Genomic DNA, 12,381 nt, shown 5'->3' with positions numbered 1-12,381 from the left:
GATCTTGACTAAGGTATTGTCTTTGTGTAGTTCATTTAAGAATGTAATGTATAATTAAGAAATATAGGTTAATAGATATCATCTATAATAGTTAAGCTTGTCATCATGTTAGATTTTCTAGTTGTATAGAGATATATTTCATTTAGATAGATGTTCTTCAATTCTTTCAAAGACCTTCAGAATATGACATTTAAAGTGTTTTAATAACTTAGGACTGTTCATGACAATGAGACACATCTGCTCTTGGCAGCACCAAGCTACTTCAAGAGGAAGATGTGCATCAAAGAGGCTCCTTATGGAGTTGGTTAGCCATTTGGGCAAGAAACTGCTCTTGCCTAGACTGTTTAGCTGGACACGCAGTACCCACAGAGAAATGACTACTGAACTTGCCTAAAGATGAGATGATCCTATGGGGTTCCTGCTTCATAAAAGAGTCTATGAGACATTCTGTAGGATACAGAAGAAAGTGACTGAATTGTCTTTGAAATTTCCTGCTTCATGGAAATGTCTGCAGGATACTATGGGCCTGTAGGCTGAAGATAGATGCCTCAATGGCACAGAAGAACTTTGGGTGACTGTCTAGGTATTGAAATGTCTCTGTCAATTCTAGAGTTTTCTTAGTTGCTTATAATGTACTTCCTGTTTCCTTAGGCAATATTATACCCTTCTGGAGTCTTTGATGGAGTTAAAGAATTTATAGTTATAGCTTTCCTTAGTTATGATAAAAGATAAAGTAGATATAAATATTATAACTGTAATTCTTATTTGACACCTGTTTTGCTATATGTAATTTTGCTATGTTAAAGTTAAAGCCTTCATTTGTTTAAAAGGAAAGGGGAAATGCTGTAGGAGGTTCTTCTGTCTATGTGTTGCTTTCATTGGTTAATAAAGAAACTGCTTTGGGCCTATAGCAGAGCAATAGGGGAACAGAGCTAGACGGGGAAAACTAAACAGAATTTTGGGAAGAAGAGGTGGAAAAGGATACTTTGGAGCTGCCCCCAGAGTCAGTCATGCTAGAACTTTGCTGGTAGGCCACGACGTCGTGATTATATACAGATTAATAGAATGGGTTAAATTAAGATGTTAGAGTTAGCTAATAAGAAGCTAGAGCTAATGGGCCAAGCAGTGTTTTAATGAATATAGTTGATGTGTGATTATTTTGCTTCTGGGTGGCCTGGGCGAACATCGGCTCTCTTCTCTACACTTGTCACTTTGCTTCCTAGTTAAAATGCATCCTCATGACCTCACATGCATCTGGAATGGGATATCTGTACTACTTGACTGTGTTCTGGGTCCTGTATAGCCAGGTCCCTGCTGGTGTTAGACACATGTGCCTTTAAGATCCCTCTTTTCAAGGGCTGTCTCAGGAGCTTCCCTGCTTCTTTCCCCTCCCTGCTTCTTTCCCCTCCCTGCTCAGGAGTTGAACCTTTTCTGAGGTGTTGGCTCTGCTCTGCTCATCCTTCTGAGAAGCCTCACTGTGCTGACATCTCAGCATCAGAATATTAAACAGTCTATAAACAACTATGCAGTAAAGCAGGACACTGACATCAAAATGTAAACAATGTATAAATATCTTGATCATAAGTAGAAATATATAAAACAATATGAATATGCAAAATGTCTTCAACAGAGGTAGAAGCATGCACACACACACTGTGACAAAATGCATAGGTGTACAAATATTGTAAACAGAAATAGGAGCATATTCATATAACAAATATAATTTGAACTTGTATCAATATACAAAAATCTATACCAATATAAATTATAGCTCACAAATATTCACTCTAGTACTCACTATTATTATTATTAGTGTTAGTAAGTTCACACTAATATACCTATTAGCCTATTCATGTTTCCCTGTTTTTTTTTTAGATCTCTGGGCCTACATAATTTCTAACCCAACCTCCAACCCTATATGAGTAATTATCAACCCCTATCTAGTGTCAATAACCAAGAGGACAAACTTTGTTTGGAGAGGGAACAATTCTTCTAGAATTGCTTCGAACTGTCATTTCTATTTCTTAAGACATTTCTCTTTTATAAACCAAATCTTTATTAATTTTAATGGTATTAATACTTTTTTCCTGTGCAAACAAGTGCAAAATCCCCTTTTCAATGTAGCACGTCTCCTGGTTTCCACTGTGATGTCAGGACATCTTTGAAATACACCGACTGATTTATTCAGAAGTTTTTCCATTATTCAGTGTCTCTCTGCTGCTTTTGTTCCTTTCTCAATAGTGTTAAGAAAATTCAAGGTTAACAAAGCATTATGCAACCTATTTCTGGGGGTATTTTCCATCCATTTATGTTTAGCATATCCTTTATAGTTCAATTTGAACTTTCTATAACTGCCTGATCTGTAAGATTGTTTGGTATACCTGTAATATGCTTTATATTATAATAAGCAAAAAACTGTTTTCTTAGAGACAAATGCTGGACCATTGTCTGTCCTTATTTGTGCAGGTATACCCATGATGGCCATAACTTCTAACAAATGCATGATTACTGAATCAGCCTTTTCTGAGCTTAAGGCACTTGCCCATTGAAAATCTGAATAAGTATTAATGGTGTGGTGTACCTAATTTAATTTCCCAAATTCTGTAAAGTGGAACACATCCATATGCCATATTTTATTCCTTTGTGTACCCTTTTGGTTAATTCCGGCAGGTAGCTGTATTTGGTTATAGAAAGAGCAAGTAGGACATCTCTTTATAATCTCCTTAGCTTGTTGCTATGTAATATAAAACTCTTTAAAAATTTGCTGTTTACATGTTTCTTATGAGATTCTGAGGCCTTCATCATATTTCTGATCAACAATCTGTCAATTTCTGCCTTACCTTGTGCTAGAGAACCTGACAGACCCATATGGGATCAGATGTGTTTATGTATATGGGATAAAGCCCATTCCTGATTATGTCTTGAACCTTGATACAATTCTGTATCATCTGGTATAAATTCAGCAGTTCAATATGCAAGACAACTCTTTCTGCACATTGTGAATCAGTAACTATATTGAGAGGTTCTTTAAAATCCCTTAGTACCATGAGAATAGCATCTAACTCTGGCTATTGAACAGAATTATAAGGGCTTTGTTCCACTTTACTTAATTCTTCTGATTTGTAACCTGCCTTTACTGATTTATTGGCATCAGTGTAAAATGTACAGGATCCAGTTATTGGTGCATCACATACAATTTGGGGAAGAATTCAAGTAGTTTTCTTTATAAGGTTAATTCTATCACTTTTGGATAATTGCTATTAATTTCTCTCAAAAAATCAGCACAAACTCTTTGCCATGGTTCATTGTCTTCCCATAATTTTTTAATTTCATCAGGAGTACGAGGCACTATCATCTCTGCTGGGTCTATTTCCCTTTTATAATTAATTCAGAGACTTTTTCCATATAAGTTTTTAATTTTTTACTTGGTTTATGTGGTAAAAATATCCATTCTAAGATAATATCTTCCATTTCAATTAAAATTCCTGTAGGGGAAATTCTGGAAGGCAATATGACTAGAACACAATTAAGATTTGGATTCCTTCTATCTACATGTGCCTCCTATACTTTCTCTTCAATGTCCATCAATTCTTTTTACATTTCAGCTGTTAATTCCTTGTGATTATTTAAGTCCTTGTCACTATCTAAGGTTTTGTTTAAATGAATTATTAAATCATGTGGTTGTAGACTGGAAATGTCTCCTAACAATTGTTGATAGTCATTAATAGTTCGCAATCAGTACCTCCTAATTTGTACCTTTTGTATTCTAATTTTCGGTAAACCTATTTTATAACCTATGTAATTGACAGAATCTCCTCTCTGTATTTTTACAGGAGCAATTTGTAATCCCAATTTAGGTAAAACTATCAGTCTTTTTTGTTTTTAAAGACATGGTCTTATTGTTTAACTGATTAGTCTTAAACTCAGAGGCCTGTACCACCAAGCTAGGTCTTGGCTGCCAGACTTCTTATGTCATAATGAATTTAAAAATTAAAAGCAAAATGTGGATGTAGAGTGTTTGCATACTAGCACAAAGTCCGGGTTCCATCCCCCAAACTAGGGACCAGACACATACACATATCATTGTATGTAAGACTGCAAGCCAGTTTCCTGCTTCAGAGTTTTTTCTTGTTTGTTGGTTTTGTTTTTGTCTCTTTCTTTGAGATGAGTTTCTCTAGCTATCTGGTTTTTCTGAATTTCTGGCTCTCCTGGAACTTGCTCTGTAGACCAGGATGGCCTCAAATTCACAGAGGTCTGCCTGTGTCTGCCTCCTGAGTGCTGGAGTGGTTTAAGAATTCCTTCTGTTTGTGTGTTGCTTTCATTGGGTGATGAATAACGAAACTGCCTTGGCCTAGTTGATAGGACAGAACTTCGGTAGGTGGAGTAGACAAGACTGAATGCTGGGAAGAAGGGCAGAGTGGCAGACGCCATGGTTCGCCTGCCTGAGACGGATGCCGGTTAGAATCTTGCCGGTAAGCCACAGTCATGTGGCAATACACAGATTAATAGAAATGGGTTAAATTAAGATGTAAGAGTTGGCCAATAAGAAGTTAGATCTAATGCGCCAGGCAGTGTTTAAATGAATACAGTTTCTGTGTGATTATTTCAGGTGTAAGAAATGCCGGCAGGGACGACAAGCAGCCTGCTCCTTCTGCTAAACTGGAGTTCTTAAACTGTTGCCTGAAGGGTTGCTCTCCCTGATGCAAACCACTGAAAGCTGTGGGGTCCAGGGATGCTCCCAGTGACTGCTGGAACAGCACAGAGCAGAGTCCCCACATGGGGTCTCTAGTAGTTGAAAGGTGTGCTCACTTTATTTAGGTGTTGGCTCTGCTCTGCTCATCCTTGTGAGAAGCCTCACTGTGCTGACATCTCAGCATCTTTGCACTGGACCTTGTCACAGCTCTGAGAGTGTCCCACTCTCTGCAGGCATGAAAACTTCCTCAAAGTAAGATCCTGCCATAGCCTTCGCTCCACCTTGCAATGATCCTACTGGTCCTGGAGACAATGGGGTCAGTACAGCTCCCACTGGCCTTCAGTCCACAGTTGGAGGCAGAGGCAGAGAACACCTTCCACAGGGACTCTGTAGAGATAGATGTCGCTCTCTCTTGTTGTAGAGAAGCAACACCTCAGCTCACCCATGTGGGAAGCATGATGTTTAAGCTCTGAGCAGGCCCTGAACTCAGGCAGCTGTGCCCTGTCTAGTGCCTGCCATCTGGATGGCACCATAGCCAGGGCTGAAAAGGACACTAGTGTCCCGCGCTATCGTCTCGCCAGCAAGAACCACGCGGTACACATAGGATACTTCTGCAGTAAAGCTTTAATGCCCCTTGGGAGAGCGGGCATCAGCCAACATGGCGGAGACCCAGATAAGATGGAACCCAACCCTTATAAAGGAAACAGACCTCGCTTCTGACGTGTCACTCTTGGATAGGTCCATTGTTCCCAGTCCCAGGTGATGCCTCGGGAGTAGGTGGGGACTCAGTGGGAAATTACCGAGCACATGTGCGTTCACCTGGCGGTGAAGCCGGATGTCAGCGCCATCTTGATAATGGAGAATGTGGCTGCGGCCTTCTACATCTCCCCCTAATTTTACTTCTTTGCAGAAAGGCAACTCCCTAGGAAGGTAAAGATAGAGGTCGCACTTCCCAAAATGAAAACATAAAAATGGGCTTACACGGAATCTGTCCCTAGGCTCATGACACCTGGAACCTATCCGGCCTGCCCTTTGCCAATTTTCTGGGAAAGGGAATATATGGCAGGAAACCCTTAAGCAGAGCGACTTATCTCTCAGAGAGGACCATTCTCTGTGCGATGCTCTTCAGCTCGACAACCTTCAGGGCTAGCTAAGCCAAGCACTCCACCCTGTGCAATGGACCACAGTCCTAGGGGTGCAGGAGCTGGTTGGCTTAAACCTTACTGCTTTAACATAAATAACCACACATCAGTAGAGGCCCCCTGTTCCAGGGCAGCCAGCGCTTGTGCAATAACCACTTTGTCCCTACGATTTTGGGATTTGAGTCAGCAGACCATCCAGAGGAGAAACACTAATCCATAGTATAGGACTGTTCCAAAACATTTCCACCCCCACCCATTCTTTGAAGTAGGGGAATGAGAGACACGGCCCAGGACTGGAGTCCTACGGCCAAGCTTATAAATCATCTCTAGGACGGTAGGGAGGGGGCCCAGAGTCTTATTGGTTGTAAAAAATCGGGGAGACACCGCCATCCTATGGTTGACTGGTAACAGCTTCAGGAAGGCTGAGAGTGTCCTCCATCGGTGCTCTGTCATCCATCCGCAAAATGGCAGGAGGAACAGCAGCTAGGTCCTCAGGCGAATCCGTGTGTTGTGGATCACTCTTCACTGTTCGGGTCAATCGCTCTGGCAGCCAGAATGGGCTTTCTTGATCCTGTGGGAAGACACAAACAGCTCCCCTGGATCTCAATAAGATGGGATCCGGGCCTTTCCATTCATTAGAAAGCACATCTTTCCACTTAACCAAATCTTTGGGCCGCTGCGGATCCGAACAATGTCGTGTTGCAGCATTTTGGCCATTATCATCCAGATTTAAAAAATTTATGGTGAACAGAGCCATGGCGATGGCCATTCTTGGCATCGGGGGCAGTTCCTTTATATTATTCCCCCCCTTTTTGTTTAAATAGATATTTATCCAATTTTTAATTTAAATAACCATGGCATTTTGTAACCTATCTTGAAGATACCCATAGTGTTTAGCAGAAATAACTGACAGGATAAGGGAAACTGATAGCAAGCAATAACTGACAAAACAAGGGGAAATCCAGCAGCATAGCAATGGCATGGCAACAACAACATTGCAATGTACAACAACAACATAGCAATAACTGACAGACCAAGGGCAGGAGCTGGACCATCCCTCAGGAATCTGCCAGCTCCGCAGCAATCAGGCCAGACAGCTCCATAGCAGAGGCTTTGTCCTCAGGCCTCTGGACAGATGAATCCACAGCATGAATAGTAGCATTTCTAGAAAAAAACATAAACAAACTCTTCTCCCAAAATAACATTTAAGAGTATTAAAAAACTCAGTGTAAAAATTTAGCACAGTCAGTACTGGAAGTAGGCTGGTCTTGAACTTAGAGACCTATAGGTCTCTGTTCTAAAGAGCAATCTTGTTTGTCTGTGTCATTATAGTAGGCCTTAGAATTAAACCATTTTAAATCTGGCATAGATGAGATTATTGTTTTAAAAATATGAGAAAACCGTTTTCCTGTTTCCAGCCTGGAGTCCTAAGATGACGTGGCCATTAGGGAACCCATATGGGGATCTCTGTTTTTTACGGTATGGGCCGTGTTGCCCCAGTGGCGCCTAGGAAAAACCCAGGCCCTGTTTGTTGATATAAGGTTTAAGATTTATTGGCTCCTGTATTCCTTGCCGGTACGGTGGCCTTGGGTTCCAGAGCCCGCCCGCCATCCAAGGGCTGTGTGCGGCCCTGGGCCTGCTCGCTGCGCGGATCCCTGTGTCCCGGGCCAAGAAGTGGCGGCTCCACCCCCAGGCGCCCCTGCCTTCCCCGCGGGGCTAGCCTCGTTCTCTGAGGTCTGAGGCTGTGTTGGTGGCGGAGTGTGGCGGGAGCCGACACCCAGACCAAGGCTGCACAGGCCGGCAATAACTCAAGGTCCGCGCCAGAGCCTGCGGCTCAAGGGGCCAATGGGAGAGGCGGCGAACAGGGCCGCTTCCCTACTAGCCAACTCTCAACACCTGTGCCACAGCAAAAGCGGCTGTAAACTCTCACAGATCCAGCCAACGACCCAATCACCCCAAAATCCAAGGGCCCTTCGCATCCACCTCCCTGCGGATCCTGAAACACCAGACAAGCCAAGCGTACACAGCAATCTTTCAGGAGGACTTGAGTTCTTAAAATGCTAAGCAGTTCTTAAAAACTTAAGTCGCACTATGTAGATGTAATACGGTACTGCCTGTTTACTGCATTTAAACCTTAATTGCGCTTTTATTATGATAAATACGACCAGCCCTGTCTGAAGTTAGCATCGTTTAGCATAGCCAAATGGAATCAGAGCCATTTTACCCTCAGAGACCAGCACAGTTTTTGGTACATTGTAAGCCTTCTGGCCCGGCTGCCTGTGGCACCGCTCTCACTCCCGGCATTGTTGTGACATCCTCCAGGCCAGGCACCAACCGAGCCACACCAATTGAGCCGGCGCAACGTGCTCCCCACCATAGCCACAGAGCAAAGCTCCGTTCCAGCCGCCCTCCAGCCCCAGCTGCACCCATTCCGAGCCCAAACCGGTGCATGGAGCAAAGCTGAACTCAGAGAAGCAGGCTTGCTGCTCTGCAAGGACCTCATTTAATCTTTTAGGGAATTTGGGCGTCGTTTAGTCTCTTTGGCTGCTTCCTGCTGAAATTGGGCCGTTGCATTTTTAGGGGTAAACACTACAACATTTCAGGAGGTCTCGGTGATTCAAACCACGTGGATCTCAAGCACATACTTAGGCTCCCATCCTCCGTGGAGGCGAAAACAGAACCTCTCTCCCAAAACATCACACTCTCAAGCCCATGCCTTAAATCTAAACTACCTTTTTTAGCAGCTCCCAAATTCAAATATCCCTCTCCTGTCCAGTACACAAAAGACAACACATATAACATAACATAAAGCTTTTGACCTTGTAAATCAGCCTTCTCCCCCATTTTTACTTTTTTAAAATCACTGGGAGGTCCTTTTTAACTTATTTTCTTTTCTGTCTCCCCCATTCTTTACCGGAGGGTCATTTTTTAACTTATCTGGGTGCGCGCACAACCTCCCACTGCTGCTCAGTTTCTGATATGCTCTCTGTACTTTAGAACGTACCTCTCTGAGCACGCATTCCTGCAGTTCTGAATCCTCCTTGTGTCCAAGGGGTCTCCGGCGGTGCAAAGTTCTTCTTTTTCTTCTTCTTCCCGGGTATCGGCACCAGATGTCCCGCGCTATCGTCTCGCCAGCAAGAACCACGCGGTACACATAGGATACTTCTGCAGTAAAGCTTTAATGCACCTTGGGAGAGCGGGCATCAGCCAACATGGCGGAGACCCAGATAAGATGGAACCCAACCCTTATAAAGGAAACAGACCTCGCTTCTGACGTGTCACTCTTGGATAGGTCCATTGTTCCCAGTCCCAGGTGATGCCTCGGGAGTAGGTGGGGACTCAGTGGGAAATTACCGAGCACATGTGCGTTCACCTGGCGGTGAAGCCGGATGTCAGCGCCATCTTGATAATGGAGAATGTGGCTGCGGCCTTCTACACACTAGTGCTGACTGAGGCTGGTGGTGAGGAGGCAGGTGCAGAAGGGCAGTGTGGGGACCCCCTAGGATTTATTTTATCAGGACCAGGCACAGCATGGACAGAGAAAAGTCCAGCTACCGGACCTGTTGCTGTGACAGGACATGGGAACCCAGGGTGTGTGGGTCCCAACTCCAGGCTGCTCTGAGCAGTTATGTGCAGGACTAGGCTGGCCTTGAAAGATGACAGAGATAACTGCAGTCTGGAGGGAACAGTACAGGTGACAGGTCTCCCATGGGGGTAAAAACTGTTCAGCATCCACATTTCACTGTGATCTACAAATTATTAACCCAGAGTTTACAAGGTAAATGGAGGTGGCCTCCCAGATATCACCAGAGAACTCTGTGACCCTGGGCTTTATGATTATCAAATATCCAGGAACCAAACAGTGAGGTGCCAACTCAGGTCAGCTCACTAGTTGTTAGAAAGACCCAGGCTTCTGTACTGCATGCGACCAGAGGCTGATGCCCTTCCAGACACTCTTGGTTGTGCAGTAGCAGGTAAGGCTGGCAGCACTGGGTGGATGGTCTCAGCATAAGACTGGAGTCCTAGAACCTGCCCAAGGGCTCAAGGATAAGTGTTTGTGGCAGTGGGTGGCTTTGTTTGTTTATTTCTGTCAGCTCTGTAATCTAAAGTTTTATAATCCTTGGGAAGGAGATCTGCAGGAAAACACCTGGAAACACAGAATGCCTGTAATGCACAGTCCACAGACAGTGACCTAATGGGTGCATGGAGTCCATCTGCAGCACTGGGCTTGTTTATGTACCCAGAGCTGCAGAAGGCTTCTAGTAGCGTGAAGAAGGGTGTAGTCAGGTGTTACTGGACAGACATCCTCCCAGTGTCAGTGTCTGCTTCCTGTCTGGTGACAGCAGGAAGATACACCCTTGAAGAGAGGCTAAATGGGTCTTAGGAGGTTGGGAGGCAGAAGGTCAGGGTCTTACATGGTTTCTTTCCTCTTCATTCCTCAGGGAAAGTGCCAGGCAGGTATACCTGTCTCTCCTAGAAGTTGAGATTTGAGACCCAGAAATCTACCATGGCTCCTTATCACATCCGCCAGTACCAGGACAGTGACTATAAAAGTGTCCTGGATTTGTTCATAAGGGGCTCTGAAGAGTACATCCCCACCACCTTCCACCACCTGTTGATGCTGCCCCGGACCCTCCTGCTATTACTTGGGTTGCCGCTTGCCATGGTCCTGGTGTCTGGCTCCTGGCTGCTAGCTGCTATGAGCATCTTCTTTGTGCTCCTTCTCGTGAAGCTCCTTGCACGACAGCCGTGGAAGGAGTATGTGGTCAAGTGTTTGCACACAGACATGGCTGATATCACCAAATCCTACCTGAATGCACATGGCTCTTTCTGGGTGACTGAGTCTGGGGGAGAGGTGGTGGGCATCGTGGGTTGTCTGCCAGTCAAGGATCCCCCATTAGGGAGGAAGCAGATGGAGCTCTTTCACCTGTCTGTGTCGTCACAGCATCGAAGACAGGGGATAGCAAAAGCACTGGTCAGAACTGTCCTCCAGTTTGCAAGGGACCAGGGCTACAGTGATGTCATCCTTGGGACCACCGTCCTGCAGCAAGGCGCTATGGCCCTCTACCTGAACATGGGGTTCACGAGGACAGGACAGTACTTCTTCGGTATGTTCTGGAGGTTAGTGGATAATCCAACAATTCAATTCAAATATTCCCTCCCTTCTGCCTCGTAAGTGGGACTGGGACCTTAGCATCTGTGCAGAAAACAGGCCCCGCTCCATGTTCCAGGAACCAGTGAGCCCTGTCATGTCAGTGTAATGAACAATAAAAGCTCCTTGCTGGTGCACACCAGATTCTAATGCATGTGATTGCTGTATTGGGGATTTTGAGGTTCTGCTACACTCTTAGTTTCTGGGGTGCTTGTGTTTCATATTCCTACCCCATATTAATGATGCATTTATGGACAATGTAAAATACTAATGCTTGTATTTCACTTTCGAGTTTGTAGACCAGAAGTTTCCATAGGGCTGGAGGGGGCAGCTCACCTAGCCTCAGCACACATGTGGGAGCATCTAAGTTGGCTGAAAGTGCCAGATATCTGTGTGCTGTCCTGTCCCAGCAGATCAGCTGGGCAAGGCTCAGGGGCTTTGCAGAGCAGGCATGCTAGGGGGAGGCAGAAACAAAGGTTTCCCAAGCACTGCAGGTGTCAGCTGAGGAAACGCCAGACTCGGGGACAAATGTAGTCTGTGCTGACAAGATTTGTAGGGTCCCAGAGCAGAAGCTGGGCGTGGAACTGAGAGAAGTCCCAACAGATACGCTGTCATGGCATGGTAGGAAGTCGGCTAGGACAGCTGAGGACTGATTCTATGGGGAAGACCTGAATGTAACTGACACCTCATGGTAACCAGGCTTGTAGAGCTGCTGTGGGCAGTCTCACAGGGCAACAGCACTTGAGGGAGGCCAAGCATACAGCTCTGCACTCCCAAGCAGATATGGGGATGGAGCACCCTACAGCGCACACTCCTGGAATCTAGGTTGGACCCAGTCTGAGTTCAAAGGCCCAGGGATTCCAGAGACTCAGGTGCCTGCTTGTGCCACCTTACAACCCTGATACAGGCTGCGCTGGGCTGTGACTCTGAGCTTATACATGCAAGGCTGTCTCTCTTCCAGCTAGTTCATCTGTAACACTGGGGTGTTAGAGATGGTGGGGTATCTTGCCATGTCTCCCAACACAGGATAGTGACTGCTGATCACAGAGCTTCAGGAACCAACCCATGAGCCAGTAAATTGTCTCACTGGGCAATATTTGGGCTCCATTTTCATCTTGGCATTACTTTCTTCGTTTGTTTGTTTTTTTCTTTCAAGACATGCTTTCTCTGTAGCTTTGGGGCCTGTCCTGGAACTAGCTATTGTATACCAGGCTATCCTTGAACTCACAAAGATTTGCCTACCTCTGACTCCTGAGTGCTTGGATTTAAAGACATGTGCCACCACCACCCGGCTCTGCCATTACTTCTGATCCAACTTAACTCCCAAGGAGGAAGCCTGTCCTGACCTCTGATTAACCTTGTCAAAGACCAATTTCAACTACACAAAGACCCTT

The 12,381-nt window shown here is 45.0% G+C and overlaps 1 protein-coding gene across 1 annotated transcript; it reads left to right on the top strand.

The window, feature by feature from the left end:
• Positions 1-9,669: 9,669 nt before the first annotated feature.
• Positions 9,670-11,129, top strand: LOC146894140 (N-acetyltransferase 8F1-like). Its single transcript, XM_085690575.2, has 2 exons — positions 9,670-9,809; positions 10,278-11,129. The coding sequence occupies exon 2, from the start codon at positions 10,343-10,345 to the stop codon at positions 11,009-11,011; it is 669 nt and encodes a 222-aa protein (XP_085546701.1). The 5' UTR covers positions 9,670-9,809; positions 10,278-10,342; the 3' UTR covers positions 11,012-11,129.
• Positions 11,130-12,381: the final 1,252 nt, after the last annotated feature.

This window comes from Myodes glareolus, chromosome 6 (assembly GCF_982192425.1).
Source record: "Myodes glareolus chromosome 6, mMyoGla1.1, whole genome shotgun sequence".
Taxonomy (NCBI): domain Eukaryota; kingdom Metazoa; phylum Chordata; class Mammalia; order Rodentia; family Cricetidae; genus Myodes; species Myodes glareolus.
The sequence above is the reverse complement of the archived record's forward strand: the minus strand, read 5'-3'. Positions and strand labels throughout refer to the sequence as shown.